This window comes from Epinephelus fuscoguttatus, linkage group LG11 (genome assembly GCF_011397635.1).
Source record: "Epinephelus fuscoguttatus linkage group LG11, E.fuscoguttatus.final_Chr_v1".
NCBI classification, from domain to species: Eukaryota; Metazoa; Chordata; class Actinopteri; order Perciformes; family Serranidae; genus Epinephelus; species Epinephelus fuscoguttatus.
The window spans coordinates 10043127-10056966 of NC_064762.1; the positions used below are offsets into that span (position 1 = coordinate 10043127).

Below are 13840 nucleotides of genomic sequence, written 5' to 3' on the forward strand. Positions count from 1 at the left end.
CTTTGTGTTTTGAGTCCATGTGGGACACTGAAATGTAATGAGGTCTGGGAAATCACAGCAGAACAGCAGCCCTCTTGTTTGTGCAGTTTGCCTACACAGCAACAGTTTCTAATGTTCTCTGCCAGTTTGATATTTTACCAGTCAACTGATTTTATATTGAAAGTGGGGAGAGGGAAACACATCATCTCAGTGGAACACTGAACTAACAGATTTATGTCTTTGCTTCTTCTCTTCTCTCCCTCTTTCACCTTCGATATCCCTCCTAATTTATTTCATTCCTTTCTACTTCTTAATCTCAACCCTTCCCTCCCTCTCATCTCTGTCCTCCTCCTCCGCCTCCCTTCTTCCTGCAGGAACATGATCAAGTCGTTCTACACAGCCAGTCTGCTGCTGGATGTCTTGTCTGTGTTCGGAGAGTTGTCAGATGAGGTAAGATAAAGGTCTGATCTCTGTAACACTTTGCAGACCCTCCTGAGTGATGATAATCAACAAAAAACAGATCAGTGTAAGCAGTCGGGATAAAGCAGGAAGTCTGACCATTTGTTAAAGGATGCAGCTGGTTTTATTTTATCTCTCTGATATGATCCATAAATTCCCCGAAGAGACCAAAACCAACAAAACATTCATCCTGCCTCTGAATTCAGATGGTCATAAAAGAGAACACTTTAAGAGTGTCTGATCACGAACAGAGAACACAAACATCACAAAAAAGACCTTTAATAGATATTTACAAGTATCTTCTCAACTCCTAATGAACTAAAGAAACTCCTACTGTGCAGCCAGACTTTGTTCAAACACACAGAACTTTATTTTAAATTCTAGTGGAGATGTAAAAGTTTGCAAAAGCAAAATCTGAATCAAAATGGTCGTAATATATTGAACACCTCATCACCACAGCCTCAGTATGTGAATGAGTCTCCTCTGGCGAGCTGCGATGCAGTGTGTATGCCCAGGGCTTTTGTTGTGAAAGGTACGAACAAAAAGAAGTGAAGCTGTGATGTGCTACTGCTGACGATATAGGAGGCAATACAGAGTTTGTCGTCTTTGGTTCAAACTACAAGGCCTCCGTGTTATTTCATTACCTTCCAAGTATGGGCGCAACACTAGCTAGCAGCAGACTGGTAGGAAGTGATGGTTCAGCTGATCAGCTGATGAAATGTTCGGTAAACAGTGCCACAAAAACAGGAGTGCTCAAGACCATCAGTTTCATGGCACCGTTTTGATCTGTGTGTGTGTGTGTGTGTGTCTGACTCAGGCAAATAACACCAAAACACAGTGGAGACTTTGAGCAAAGTTTGTTATTACATGACAGTTTGGTACAAACATTTACCCTCCAGTGTGGCCAATGGCCCTCTGAGATTTACTTGCCAAACGGAAAATCTATGCGCATTTGGTGCTTGGCAAGCGTTATTCCAGACCCTGCCCCGATCCCAATCTGATCAATCATTCGTGGGAGGTGCTGGTACCCTGTCGAGGCATGGACACAGGACCTCTGTCTGGCACAGACTTGCAGGGTGGGGTACCAGCATGTCCCACAGATGCTCAGGACCCAAAGGCCCAAGGTTTCCCAGTAGAACATTGGATTGTAATGAGATGATCTAAGTTACTCACTTCACCTGTCAGAGGTTTTCAAGTTTTGGCTGATCAGTATACGTGCTGTGTTGTAAGGACTCAAGTGTCAGGAGCACATCACGGGGTCATGTGATGTTTTATCATTAAATGTGTGGTTAGCAGCAGGTATTGTGTCTGTTCAGAGGTTGTGACACACACACACACACACACACACACACAAACACCTCTCCATCTCCATATGAATGCAGGTCTGTCTCTACATCGTGTCCAAGTCACCCAGAAGCCATTTAAACATCAACAAGACACTTACATGCGTACAGGTAGCTGCTGCAGGCCTGGAGAACACACACACACACACACACACACACACACACACACACACCAGACAATGAGTCCTCAGAGTGGCCAGTGGTGAGTGCTCTGCAGACAGACAGTCAGGAGTGATTGAGTTTCAGGCAGTAAAAAGAGGTTTTCAGCAGCTTCCCGGTCAAGCTGAGTGGAGGCTCGGTGTTACTTAACACTGTCGTCCATCAGAACTCTGACTCTCAGTCAGGGCTTTCCCTTCTGGACTGTAGAGAGGAGTAGAAACTTTGAGACTCCCATGTGGACAGTTGTTTGTGGGATGTGGGATTTCCTATTAACCCTGGTATTATCAATATTATCCTCATAGTTGGATGTTCTGCACTGAGCTCTGTCGGTAATCAAATATCTATCCTATTTTTTTTTTTTTTTTTTTGATACCACTTGTGCATTTGTCAGCAGTGTTACAGAAAAAAATGTGGCCCCACTGTCATTAAAACTTGGCGGGAGGCTGCAGCATAGGCCAAAGAAAGAAGCCATTAAACTTGGGAGCAGATCCGAATCACAGGTTGGACACACAAATCATTTTTCATTCTTCAATAAACTTGCAATACGCAAACAGAGCTCTCACTGAGTTAGCTGAGTCAGCGCAGTGCTTACAATTGCAACACTGCTGACAGAACTAACAGTTAGCTCACAGGCGACCTGAGGACAAACCTTGACGATGCTGCCCCGACTCATGTTAAAGCTGCTGTATGAACAGCACCACTTTCCTGTGCCAGGTGAGGAAGGTTTCAGTCTTAGAGGGGAATTTACACTGCGGTACAATAAACATCAAAGAAACAGCAAGAGAATCAAAACTCACAAAAAAAAGCCTGTAACAATGAGTTTTAAGCATGAATTTCAGAGAAGACAGTACTGGGTAGTCAGGTCTCTTCAGACAGGTCATGCTAAACCTCTGGAGCCTCAATAACGAAGGCAGAAAAGCTGTTACACTCCAATTAACTTTAGTCACTTTTACACTACCTTTTCAGTTCTGTATAAAAAGTACTCTCCCAGAATGGGGGGACAGAGTTGTCTCGCCTCCGAGGTGGTAACAGCGCCGAAACGATATCTGTATAAAAGAGACAGCCAGCAGGACGGAATCATGGGAGGCACGGGTGTGAAGTTTTGACGACGTCTCATGTGAGCAGTCCACCGCGGGATTTAAAAAGTAGCTGTTAGCAGTTAGCAGCTAACTCAAATAAGAAGAACTGCAGCCAAAAATGTCTGCAAATTTGGAAAACAATGAGGTCCAGGAGCTCCTTACCCCCCGAGCAGAGGACGAGATCAGCTGCCATATAACAGGGACGCTAAATGATTGTTATTGACGTGTGATGTTATTGTTAATGTTTATACAGAGCTGCTGAAGTGTGTGTTACATGTCACACTAGAGGCTGACACTGTTGTTTTACATATAACTCCTAGGGATGCACAATATTGGATTTTTTGAGGATAGCCAATATGCCGATATATAGTAACTTATTTGGCCGATAACACTGATGTATATTATTTTTTTCCCACCTAATTTTAGTGATCATCAAGTCTCTTCTGTAGATGAATATTATTGTGCATCACTAATTACGCCCGTCACGCCTCTTTTGCTGCCGCGACGCCGGCTTGCTGTCTTCAGTCACATTCTGGGGTGGCATGATGCCGCAATTTGGGTCTGTGCAAAAATGCAAAGGCTGCATAAAGAAGGGACTTCATAGCAGCTCTGTAACGCCATCTCTGTGTGAAAAGGACTATTGTTACAAGATGCTGTTCATCGTGAATGAACCCCAATAGGTGTAGTGCTGACATGGCCCACACTCAAAGACTCAGAGGTTACCCAGCAGCATGACGTGGGGAAGATGAGATAGATTCAACTTTTATAACTTTATATCCTTTGATAACCGTGCACCCACAACTTAATTTCATCATGAAACTGAAACGGCAGAGTTGTTTTCTACTCCACTCAACTATGTAAAAGTATTGATGATCATCTTTACGGCTTCCAAGCTCACTCCGGTATAATTAAATTAGCTACCAGGACGTGAAAGAGAGAAACAGTATACGGAGACACATCCCTCAGCAAATACTACTTAGCAGTTCAACATTATAGTAGAAATATGAGAAAATCAATGCCTATTCAAAGCTGATCAGCTGTCCAGTATATAGGAAATGGTCAGTTCAGAAATATGTCAGGAAGCAAAGCCAGGGTGATGAGCAGAATCTTAAAATCTGCTCTAAATCTGCAGGTAAAGTTTGAGTCAGAATTCTCGCTGCAGCATTTTGAATTCTACCTGGTATAAATATGCCGGGTCCTTTGGTAGTTTAAGTTCCTCTTTGAATGCTCAAAGGAGCTCACTTAACCCTTTCTAGGTCAAAACCTTCAGAGGTTCGCAGTCACATGTTATCAACACTGTATTTCAGCAATACCTGCATTGTTCTATCAGCCAGGCCGTCACAGCGCTGAATCTCTGCAGACAAAGACGGCGGTGACCATCTGTCTTACTACTGTGATTATCGCTCTCCACCATGAGTCAGTGAGCTCTGACAGGGACAGTGTCTGGCTGTAGGAGTTTATCGTCCGTTCACACTGAAAGAATAAGTATTTATGTCAGCTCTTTACAGAAGGCTGTAGATAATCTGAGGAAAGGCCAGATGGAGGGAAACTGCATGTGGCTCCAACAGTCACTTTGGTAACTAGCTGACCGTCATCTGGGAGCTTAAATCTGAAAGTTAGAGTGTCTCGATCCCTGCAGATAAGCTCAAAGACTGAGGCTCGAATCACTGTTCAAATGGCATACATTAAAGGATGTTGTGCTGGTAGCATTTCAGACACATCATGTTTTATTTGGGAAATAGCAGCTTTTGCCAACAAATAAAAGATTTAACAGATTGTGGATCTTTCTGCTTCAGTCCAAACCAGTCTTATCCAGTAAAGGCGTTTTCCATAGTTAATGTTAAAAACAAAAAACAAAATGTTTTATGTTTCATTGTAAAAACTAGATCTAGATAAGTAACTAGTCAGGACTGATATTTTGTTAGATACAAGCTCATTGCAGGTCAGTATTTGGTCATCATGCCAGCTGACAACATAAAAAAAATCATCCATTTAAAATTGGATCATTATTTTTGTGTTTTTATTTTAGACCAATTTTTTTTTTTTTTTTTTTGGATCCATGGCGCAATTACTTCCTGCTGTCACAAAGTAGCAATACACTAACAATATGCCCAACGAAACCTCATTTTAAGACCAACACACCCATGTGGGTGCACAAGATGGCCGCAAGTAAATTTGCTCCTTACACAAAATAGGTGCTGGCCATGAGATGGACAACTGTGTCAGTCTGAAACTAGCAGTGATGCTCTGCCTTGCACCAGGTGTAAGATCAGGCCATAAATAATACAATAGTTAGATGTTTATTGTATAAACCATGAAGAGCAGGAACGTTCTTGAGCCAATAGACAGTTCTTGCTCAATTCTTAGATATTTAAATTTAATCTTTGTTAATTTGGCTTTTTTTAAAATTTTGTTGATTTTACTTTATTTCCTGTACTCCAACCCCATTTTGCCGCAAAAACGCCTAAAATGAGATACCCAAATTAAAATGACTGTAGCTTCTGAACCACTCTGACTACATGCATGCATGAGGTCTTGCCAGAAAGAAAACTCTCTGAAGTTTCTTGTGAAAGTGTCAGAAACACTCTAGGTGATACAGAGACAGAGTAATGGGCCTCTGAAGTCAGTAAAAAAATTGAAGATTTTGCCTAAAATAAAATAAAAAATGTGTTTCAGGATGAATAACTGTCTGTGGCTTCATCTGAGCAGGTAAATGACACTATGGGGCTGTAGGCACACTATCAATGAACATTTGTTTCAAATTTGAAGAAGATTGCTCAAAGTATGACCATTCTACAGAGTTTTTTCCATGAAAAGATCCAGGTGGAGCTCCAAATGACAAGTCCGTCACTCTGCTTCAAAACAGTACTATCAGTGATCAAACAACACTCAGCCAGCTTCAAACATTGTACCTTATTGAAATCAGGTGTGATTATGATAGCTGATGTTGTTTATGACACAGATACACCATAAAATATCACCAAATAAAGCCATATGAAATGTGAAAGTTATGATCCCACTTTCTAGACGGTTTATCTCTGCCAAAAATAGTGCTAGGAGTGAGACTCTTACCTTTTATAAAACAGCTAAGTTCCCTCTAGCGGCTCCACATAAGATCACGAGTAATCATTTAACTTTTCCCATCGAAAAACGGCATGACATGACTTGTCACCACTCATCGCGATTTTGGACTTTGTGTGTTTAGGCTGCTCTGGTGCAAAATACATAATAAATAAAAGAAAAACGATGTTATTTTTGAAAAGCCGAGAACTTCCTGAATCCGGCAATCCCAGTGCGCCTGGGAGATACCAATTATCAGAGGAGGGAGGGAGCGAGGAGGGAGGGCATCCTGGCGGAGTTAGAGAGGTTAAAATATTCATGCTATGAGTGTTGTTTTTATTTGTGTGTGTTTTGATGTTTTAATGAACTATCAGATGAATCACAGTCAACTTTTCCACTTTTGAGGAAAATAAAGTTGTATTTGATTCCATTTAATTCAAGTCAACAGACATTTCCATTTGTTTACCTTTAATGTGGATGGTAAAATAGTGTCCATTCTATATTTACAGAATCCATCCCCCCCTGTTCACAGTCTGGGGGAAGTGATACCTCCCTGTCCTGGCAGAACTTGTGTGTATTTAATTTTTTCACTGAATAACTTCACAGTGAGTCACCTTTCTCCTGAAATGTTGTATTGGTGACATTAAGATTCCTGGCCCTCCATGGGGTGCTGTAATATCGCAGCAGTGTTATTTCAGTGATTAGAAATGACTACATTAAGCCAATCTTTTTTTTTTTTTTATTTACGGTAAGACTGAGGCTGAATAAACACAACCTTGCCTCAGAAAAGACCTCAGCACTCACAGTCTGCCATTGTTTCTGAGCTGCTGATGAAAACATGGCACTTATCTGGTCGAAGCAGGAATTTCTCCATTCATTCTTATCAGCGTCATGTCAGTGTAAATCTGCTGCCCCCGCCTCTCTCTGCCTCCTCAGCACTTTTCACCTTTCAAACATCCTGTCTCTCATGTACCATTATCACCCATACCCCAATTAACCATTAACCCAATAACTGACCCACGCCTTGTACCCGACGTCGAACAACTGGCCTCATTAATGTCTGCAATATAGGCATATAGGCATTCCTCCCACAGTCCAAAGACATGCAGATTGGGGACTAGGTTAATTGGTGACTCTAAATTGTCCGTAGGTGTGAATGTGAGTGTGAATGGTTGTCTGTCTCTCGCCCGATGTAGCTGGGATAGGCTCCAGCCCCCCCGCGACCCTCAAGAGGATGAAGCGGTTAGAAGATGAATGAATGAATGAATGATAGGCATTAGCCAATTTTGCCAGTCTCGTCCAGGATATGAGCTTAAACGGGTTTGATTTAATGCAAACGTATTATTTTTACCTGAAACAGTTATTCCACCTGTAATTAGTGCAGTAGCCAACTCATGCCTCTGTCAGTTGAATTGAATTTTGCCGACCTATTTACATTTTTTACTATTTTTGTTCCTTTTTTCTAGGGCTGTCAGGGATGAAGGTCCAAACATAAAATGCCTTTTTTTAAATCACATTAATCTTGTGGTGCTTTTTGTCCCTTTCTTGTAACCTTACTTGTAGTCAAGCTGCTGCAGTGATGGAAAGTAATGACACCACTGAGCCTTCTAATGTCTCCTTTCACATTAAAAGACTCCCAGACAGCTCAGTTGACCAGTCAAAAGTAATATCCCCCTTTTTTCAAACGTAATTAAAAAATCACCAAAGAACTTTGAGTCTGAGCTCTCATGTACGAGCTGATCACGCAGGTGCCACTAATCAGACTCACGTCAGCAGGGAAAGACGCTACAGCGCTTGTGAAATGGGCGGCAACTGACTGCAGACCAGTCAACATCGTTGAAAACTCGGTTTAAAGGACATCCGCAGATAGGCATGTTGTAACCAGTCATATGAGAAAAAGTCAGCTAGCCACGAGGCTAATTTATGCAATGTAAAATGCCATAGGCTTGTGCTAATAATGTTAGCATGTCGTATTTTTTTTTGGAAAACGTGTTCAGTATAAGAAAGTTTTTTTGTCAGTGAACCTTGTGAGTTGTAATGGAGCCAGATTTTGTAACGTTACCTTTGTTAAATGTTGCTGTTGTTCTGTTCCTTCATGTGAGTAGAGGGAAATTCTGCTAGCTGCTAGGCTAATTTATACAATGTGAAATGCCATGGGCTTGTGCTAATAATGTTGGCATGTTGTATTTGTGGGGAAAAAGTGTTTGTCTGAGAAACCTGTGAGTTATAGTGAAGCTGATTTGTGTTTGAATTTGTCACTATTACGCCATGTTTAATGTGTGTTTAATGTGTGTTTTGAATCAAGTAAACTTTACAGCACTTCACAGAAACCCCTCTGCTGACTAGTGTTTTGGAGGTGTAACTGCAGAGTGGCACAGACACACCACCACACTAGTATAAATGCTCACAACAGCGTATGCCACGTGTGTAGGCTGCGATGAAGGCTTTGCATAGAGCTGATGCACAACTATAAATCCGCCTATACAGGCGGAGGGAACGATAGTTTGACACATACAGGAGCTCCTGAAAAGTGACGGTGCTGTCACATTAAATGGGGATCATTGGACGTTAGTGAGTCATCAGAGCTATGTCGGAGTAACAAAATTTCTCATCTGGAGCAGTGTAACCCTTTCAAACAAACAAACAAACAAACAGTGTATTTGACAGAATTATCACTTTGAGGTTGTCTCCTTCCTCTGCATCCTGGTTTCAGAACAGACTGTTGTCGCAGCTCTGATTGGAAGAAATAAAAAATCATAAAGTCAGTTTCTTTGCATTCATTTGATTCCCAATTTAAAATACTCTGGTAAGAATTGCTTCACCGTGTCAGTATGGACTACAAAACTGTTTTGAAAATTAATACTTTTTTTAAGTGTTTGAATGGGGTTTGGTGGGATGTTCAGGGTGACAGTGACGTTCACGTAATACAATAAACAAACCAACCCTGACGCTAAAGATTGTTACGCTTTTATTGTCTCCACCTACTAATAGCTGGGTTCTTCCCGTAAGCTAATCCCATTTACCTCTTATCTTGTACGCTTCCTGTTAAAGTCAACTCTAAATCACCCAGATACAGCAAAATGACCTGCACACCGCTCCATACGCTTCCCCTAACATTTACCCTTAACCAAGCTGCTTCCTGTCTGTACATACCCACTTTCCAATCACGACCAATTTCCAAATTCTTGCCTTTAACGAGCCTGACCACTCACCACCTACCACCTACGTTTTATGACCCCTGCCCCCCTGCTGACGACCTTACAACACCTCCAGTAACCCCCTTTTATGTCTCACCACCAGAACATCCAGCACAGGAAGTATGCCCGCTGGAAGGCCACCTACATCCACAACTGTCTGAAGAACGGAGAGACGCCTCAAGCCGGGCCCATCGGCATGGACGAGGATGAGGAAGCAGGTGGGACACACTGATATGGCGCTGAAGGACACACACACGGCTGTGCTCTCCTGAGTTTGTTCTTTAGAAACCATTGAGGCAAACTTCCTCTGTTGACATGGTTTTGTTTGTTTCTAGGTGTGTGTGTGTGTAACAGTGTGTGTGTGTGTGTGTGTATGGGTCTGTATTGTGTGCTCTATCAGTTCTGGGACTGTCGCAGGAAAGCCGTTCAGCAGAAACCTCAGACTTTAAGAGATTAGAAGTGCAGAGAATAGATTAGTAACGTGTTCTATGCCTGAAGTAAGTTTGTAATCATTTCATTCGCTCTCACACACAAACACAGTCATTGTGTGTGTGTGTGTTTGAGATGTGTGTGTTAATGTGCGTGAGATTGACCTGATATTTATGTTCTTACTCTCTGTTCCCCTTCATATCCAGCTCAGATCAACTCTGAGTCCCTGACCTTTACCTCATGCCAGGCTTCCACCATTAGACATAACCTTTAGGAGAAAGAAAGCGTGGGGAAACACCACGAGATCCCCAGGAGATTGACTGAATAAATTAGACAACAAAATGGCCATAGCAGCCTTTAAAGTTCATTGCGTTGTGAGAAGCACACGGTGGGAAAAAATCAGGGCAGGAAACTTAACCTTTTTGTTTTGCTGCCACACGGACAGATTCTTCCTATAGTTCACTGTTTTAGCAGCAAACAAGAGATTTGCAGTAGATTAGGAACCAAGTGATGGTTTTGTGCTCGAGGGATGTTTGAGTGGTCTGATTTACCGACTGTCCTCAAAGCTTACCTGCATTAGTCTTTTGGCAAGTGGTTGTTCAGGTTGATGTCTGTCTGGTTTAAACCCAAAGTCCACACCAAAATCATCAGGATCCGTTTTTTATTCCAGAGGCCTCATCTTACCTTTCCCATCTTTAACTTCTGTTCTGTTTTTATTAATAAACACACATGTAAATGAAACGTTAACCTCTTATACCCGCCCCCCTCTCCACCATAGACACATTTTTTTTCAGGTTCCTACGTATGTCCCATCCTTGTGAATATGATTTCTCAAGAACATCTCAAAGGACTTTCTTCAAATTTGGCACAAATGTCTACTTGGACTCCACGATGCACTGATTAGTTTTTACGTGGTCATAGATCAAGGTCACTGTGACCTTGTCTGTCTCATTCTTATGAATGCCTTGAGGGAATTGATCCAAATTTGGCACAAACATTGACTTGGACTTAATGAATTCCAGTAAACAGGGTCTATAATTGGGCAACTCAGCAGAACTCACACATTTTTCACCCGGTAAAATAGAGACACATCGTATTGTCGCATTTGTGCCATTCAACAAGTCAGAGGGGGTCTAGAACATTACATTTTTTCTTCCCTTAACTTTCAGTGTCACTTAAAGTCCAGAGAAAAGTAGCAACTTTCCACCAATCAGTTTCTGTTTTTTCCTTTCCTTTCAAAGATCGACATGGTTTTATGACATTGCCACGCAGTGAATATAATCATCATCACACACTCACACACTGAGGCTAATAGGGACAAACAGCCAAAAATAGGTTTTGCTGTGTTTCTATTACAGCAGTTTGATCACAAAGAATGTCAACCGTGCAGTTGCGGTAATCGTTAGTTGCAGCCCTACATGTTTGGCCAGGTGTTCACAGAAAAACATATTTATATCCCTCAAACTAAAGTCATTAAGTATTGTTTTGGTATCTGAATCAAAACTTGGGTATCATATCGACATCAGTATCAGAAAGACTAGTTTTAGTTGTATGCCCCAGGAAGTGGTTTAAGAGTTTGTCTTGAAGTTATCAACTATTGAATTAATTGGAAACTAATTTGGTAATTGATTAATTGGTGTGAGTAGTCATTAAAGGCATTCTCTGATTCCAGCTTCTTAAATGTGAGTATTTCCTGGCTTCTTTCCTCCTCTACGAAAAAACTAAATAACTTTACGTTGAGGACAAAACAAGACGTTTGAGGACGTCATGTCATCTTGTGCTTTGGGAAACTTCCGTCTACATTTTTTTACCATTTCAAAGACCAAACAACTAATCAATTTATTGAGAAAATAATTGACTGATTAATCCATGAAGAAAATAATCATTAGTTGCAGCCCTACAAGTTTGGCCAGGTCTTTATAGAAAAACGTATTTATATCCCTCAAACTGAAGTCATAAAAAAGTATGATTTTTGGTATCTGAATAACAACTTGGTTATTGAATTGACATCAGTATCAAAACATTTCGAGACTTGTTTTGGTTGTACGCTGGAGGAAGTGGTTTAAGAGTTTGTCTTGAAGTTTAATTGGGGATAGATGGATTTTGATAATGTGCAGGCGTTTATTGAACACTCTCCCTTGATAACACTTTCCCTCATTACATGAGCTCCAGTCTCTGCGGGGGCTGATAAAGAGAATCTGATGAGTTTTAATCTCTCTAAGAAGTGAGATGTAGATTGCAGCTCAGAGTCACGGCTTTGAAAGACAAACCTCCCCGAGCGTCGCGCTCTGTTTGGTGGATCATATCATAACTCTGATAATTCAGGACTCCAGTGACGGCTACAAGTAGAATTTATACTGCGTCACATGGGACCGCAGCATCTGGACTCATTTTCAGATTGCACTTGGAGGGCGAGAAATTGCGTCACGTTCCCCTGGAGAAGACACGAGCGAACAGGAATGCATGTTGACATGAACACCTATGTGCTCGCAGACGTTTCTCCTCCCCGCAGGCCAAACTGTAAACGTATTTTTCATGTCAGTGAACTGATGTTGACGAATTTCTCGTTGAAATAAAGGCCATCTGCTTGTCAACGCCCACTTGCTCCACATACATGTGTTTGACCCAAATGTCACCCACTCACCCATGACATCACCTCAAGGAACCCTCGGTCTTATGTACACACACACACACACACACACACACAAACACACACACACTGTAACTGCATGTGTGTGCGTGAGAGCACTTTCTTTCCTTCATCACACTCTCCTTTATTCTTTCCTCTGCCGTCTCTCACACTCTTTCACTCCCTGTGTTTGCTTACACAGACTCTCACTCCTCTCCCAGGGCGCATTAGGGTCTCTGTGTCAGTGATGACATCATGATAGCTTATCCCAGCTGATGGATAGCACGGCCAGCACACAGCTGATATCATCCACCCAGCATGTGTGCGTGCGTGTGTGTGTGTTTTTTTGTCTGCATCAGGATCTTATCAGCGCTTCAACACTTGTATTTTGGAGAAAGTGTGTTTGTCTTTCAGTCAGACACAGCAGCAGCCCAGATGTGTGTGTGTGTGTGTGTGTGTTTGACACAGACAGAAAACATTCTTTTGACATGATCATTTTAGACAAACTGTTGTTGTTCATCTCGTAGACACGTAGATGTACAACACAATTCTGTAGGTGGAGGTCAAATTTATGCCTCAGCGGCAGCGTTAGCAGGTATGTTTTTGTGTTGTCCATCTCATTGTCATGAATTCAATATCTCCAGAACTCCTTGAGGGAAATTCTTCAAATTTGGCACAAATGAAATATTGGTGGTCAAAAGTCAAGGTCACTGTGACCTAGTCTGTCTCATCCCCATGAACACAATATTTCAGCAGCACCTCAAAATCATCAGGATAAGTTTTTCATTTCTTTCAGTCGCCTGTCATCTGACCTTTTACATCTTTATACTTCTGTTCTATTATCATTAATAAACACACATGTTAATGCAAAATTAACCTCTCACCTAAAGGGAATTTCCAAAAATTTGGTACAAACGTCCACTTTGATAATTACTTAGCGTCATAACTCAGGAACAGAAGGGGAGACATGTTGTCAGATACTGACTCTAATCCTGGGGGTTCTCCTTGAAACTGTGCTGTTTGTATAGATCTTTTGTGCTGCCGGGGGGAAGATGTGTGTGAAGCACCCATATTTGAAACATTGTTTACTGTAATGGCTACATATGAGTCTGGACAGACATGGATGTAAACTGTAACTTGAACAGTTAGTGGAGGCATACAGCCATGAGGCGGTAACTCTAATTGTGGTCAAACACTAGATTCTCTCTGCTGGGCCACTGTGGGGTCCAGAGGTTTAACACTGAAGTGGCCAAGCTCTCAACTCAGCAGCTGTTTACAATTTTTAAATTACCATCATGTAGCTTTGAGTCATTTTTTGTCTTAGTTTGACAAGAAACATGACGAGAGAGGAAGGGGTGGGACACGCAACAGCCACAATTAAGCAGAGACATTGTGGTTACATGATGCTGGTCTAAGACCACAGCACCACAGGGACACCCCATCTTACCGTAGCAGCTTAGCTTTTTGATTATCCCCTTGTGAATTATGTCAGACTGAATTTCAGAG

General features: G+C 41.8%; 1 protein-coding gene across 3 annotated transcripts in view; it reads left to right on the forward strand.

Annotated features, from left to right (window-relative positions):
• The window catches only part of vta1 (vesicle (multivesicular body) trafficking 1), a 93095-nt gene that overhangs the window by 47096 nt on the left and 32159 nt on the right, over nucleotides 1-13840 (forward strand). For all 3 annotated transcript variants that reach the window (XM_049590186.1, XM_049590187.1, XM_049590188.1), the window contains exons 4-5: nucleotides 354-429; nucleotides 9380-9494. In XM_049590186.1, the coding sequence (XP_049446143.1) occupies nucleotides 354-429; nucleotides 9380-9494 (191 nt within the window). The remainder of the gene's footprint in view (nucleotides 1-353; nucleotides 430-9379; nucleotides 9495-13840) is intronic.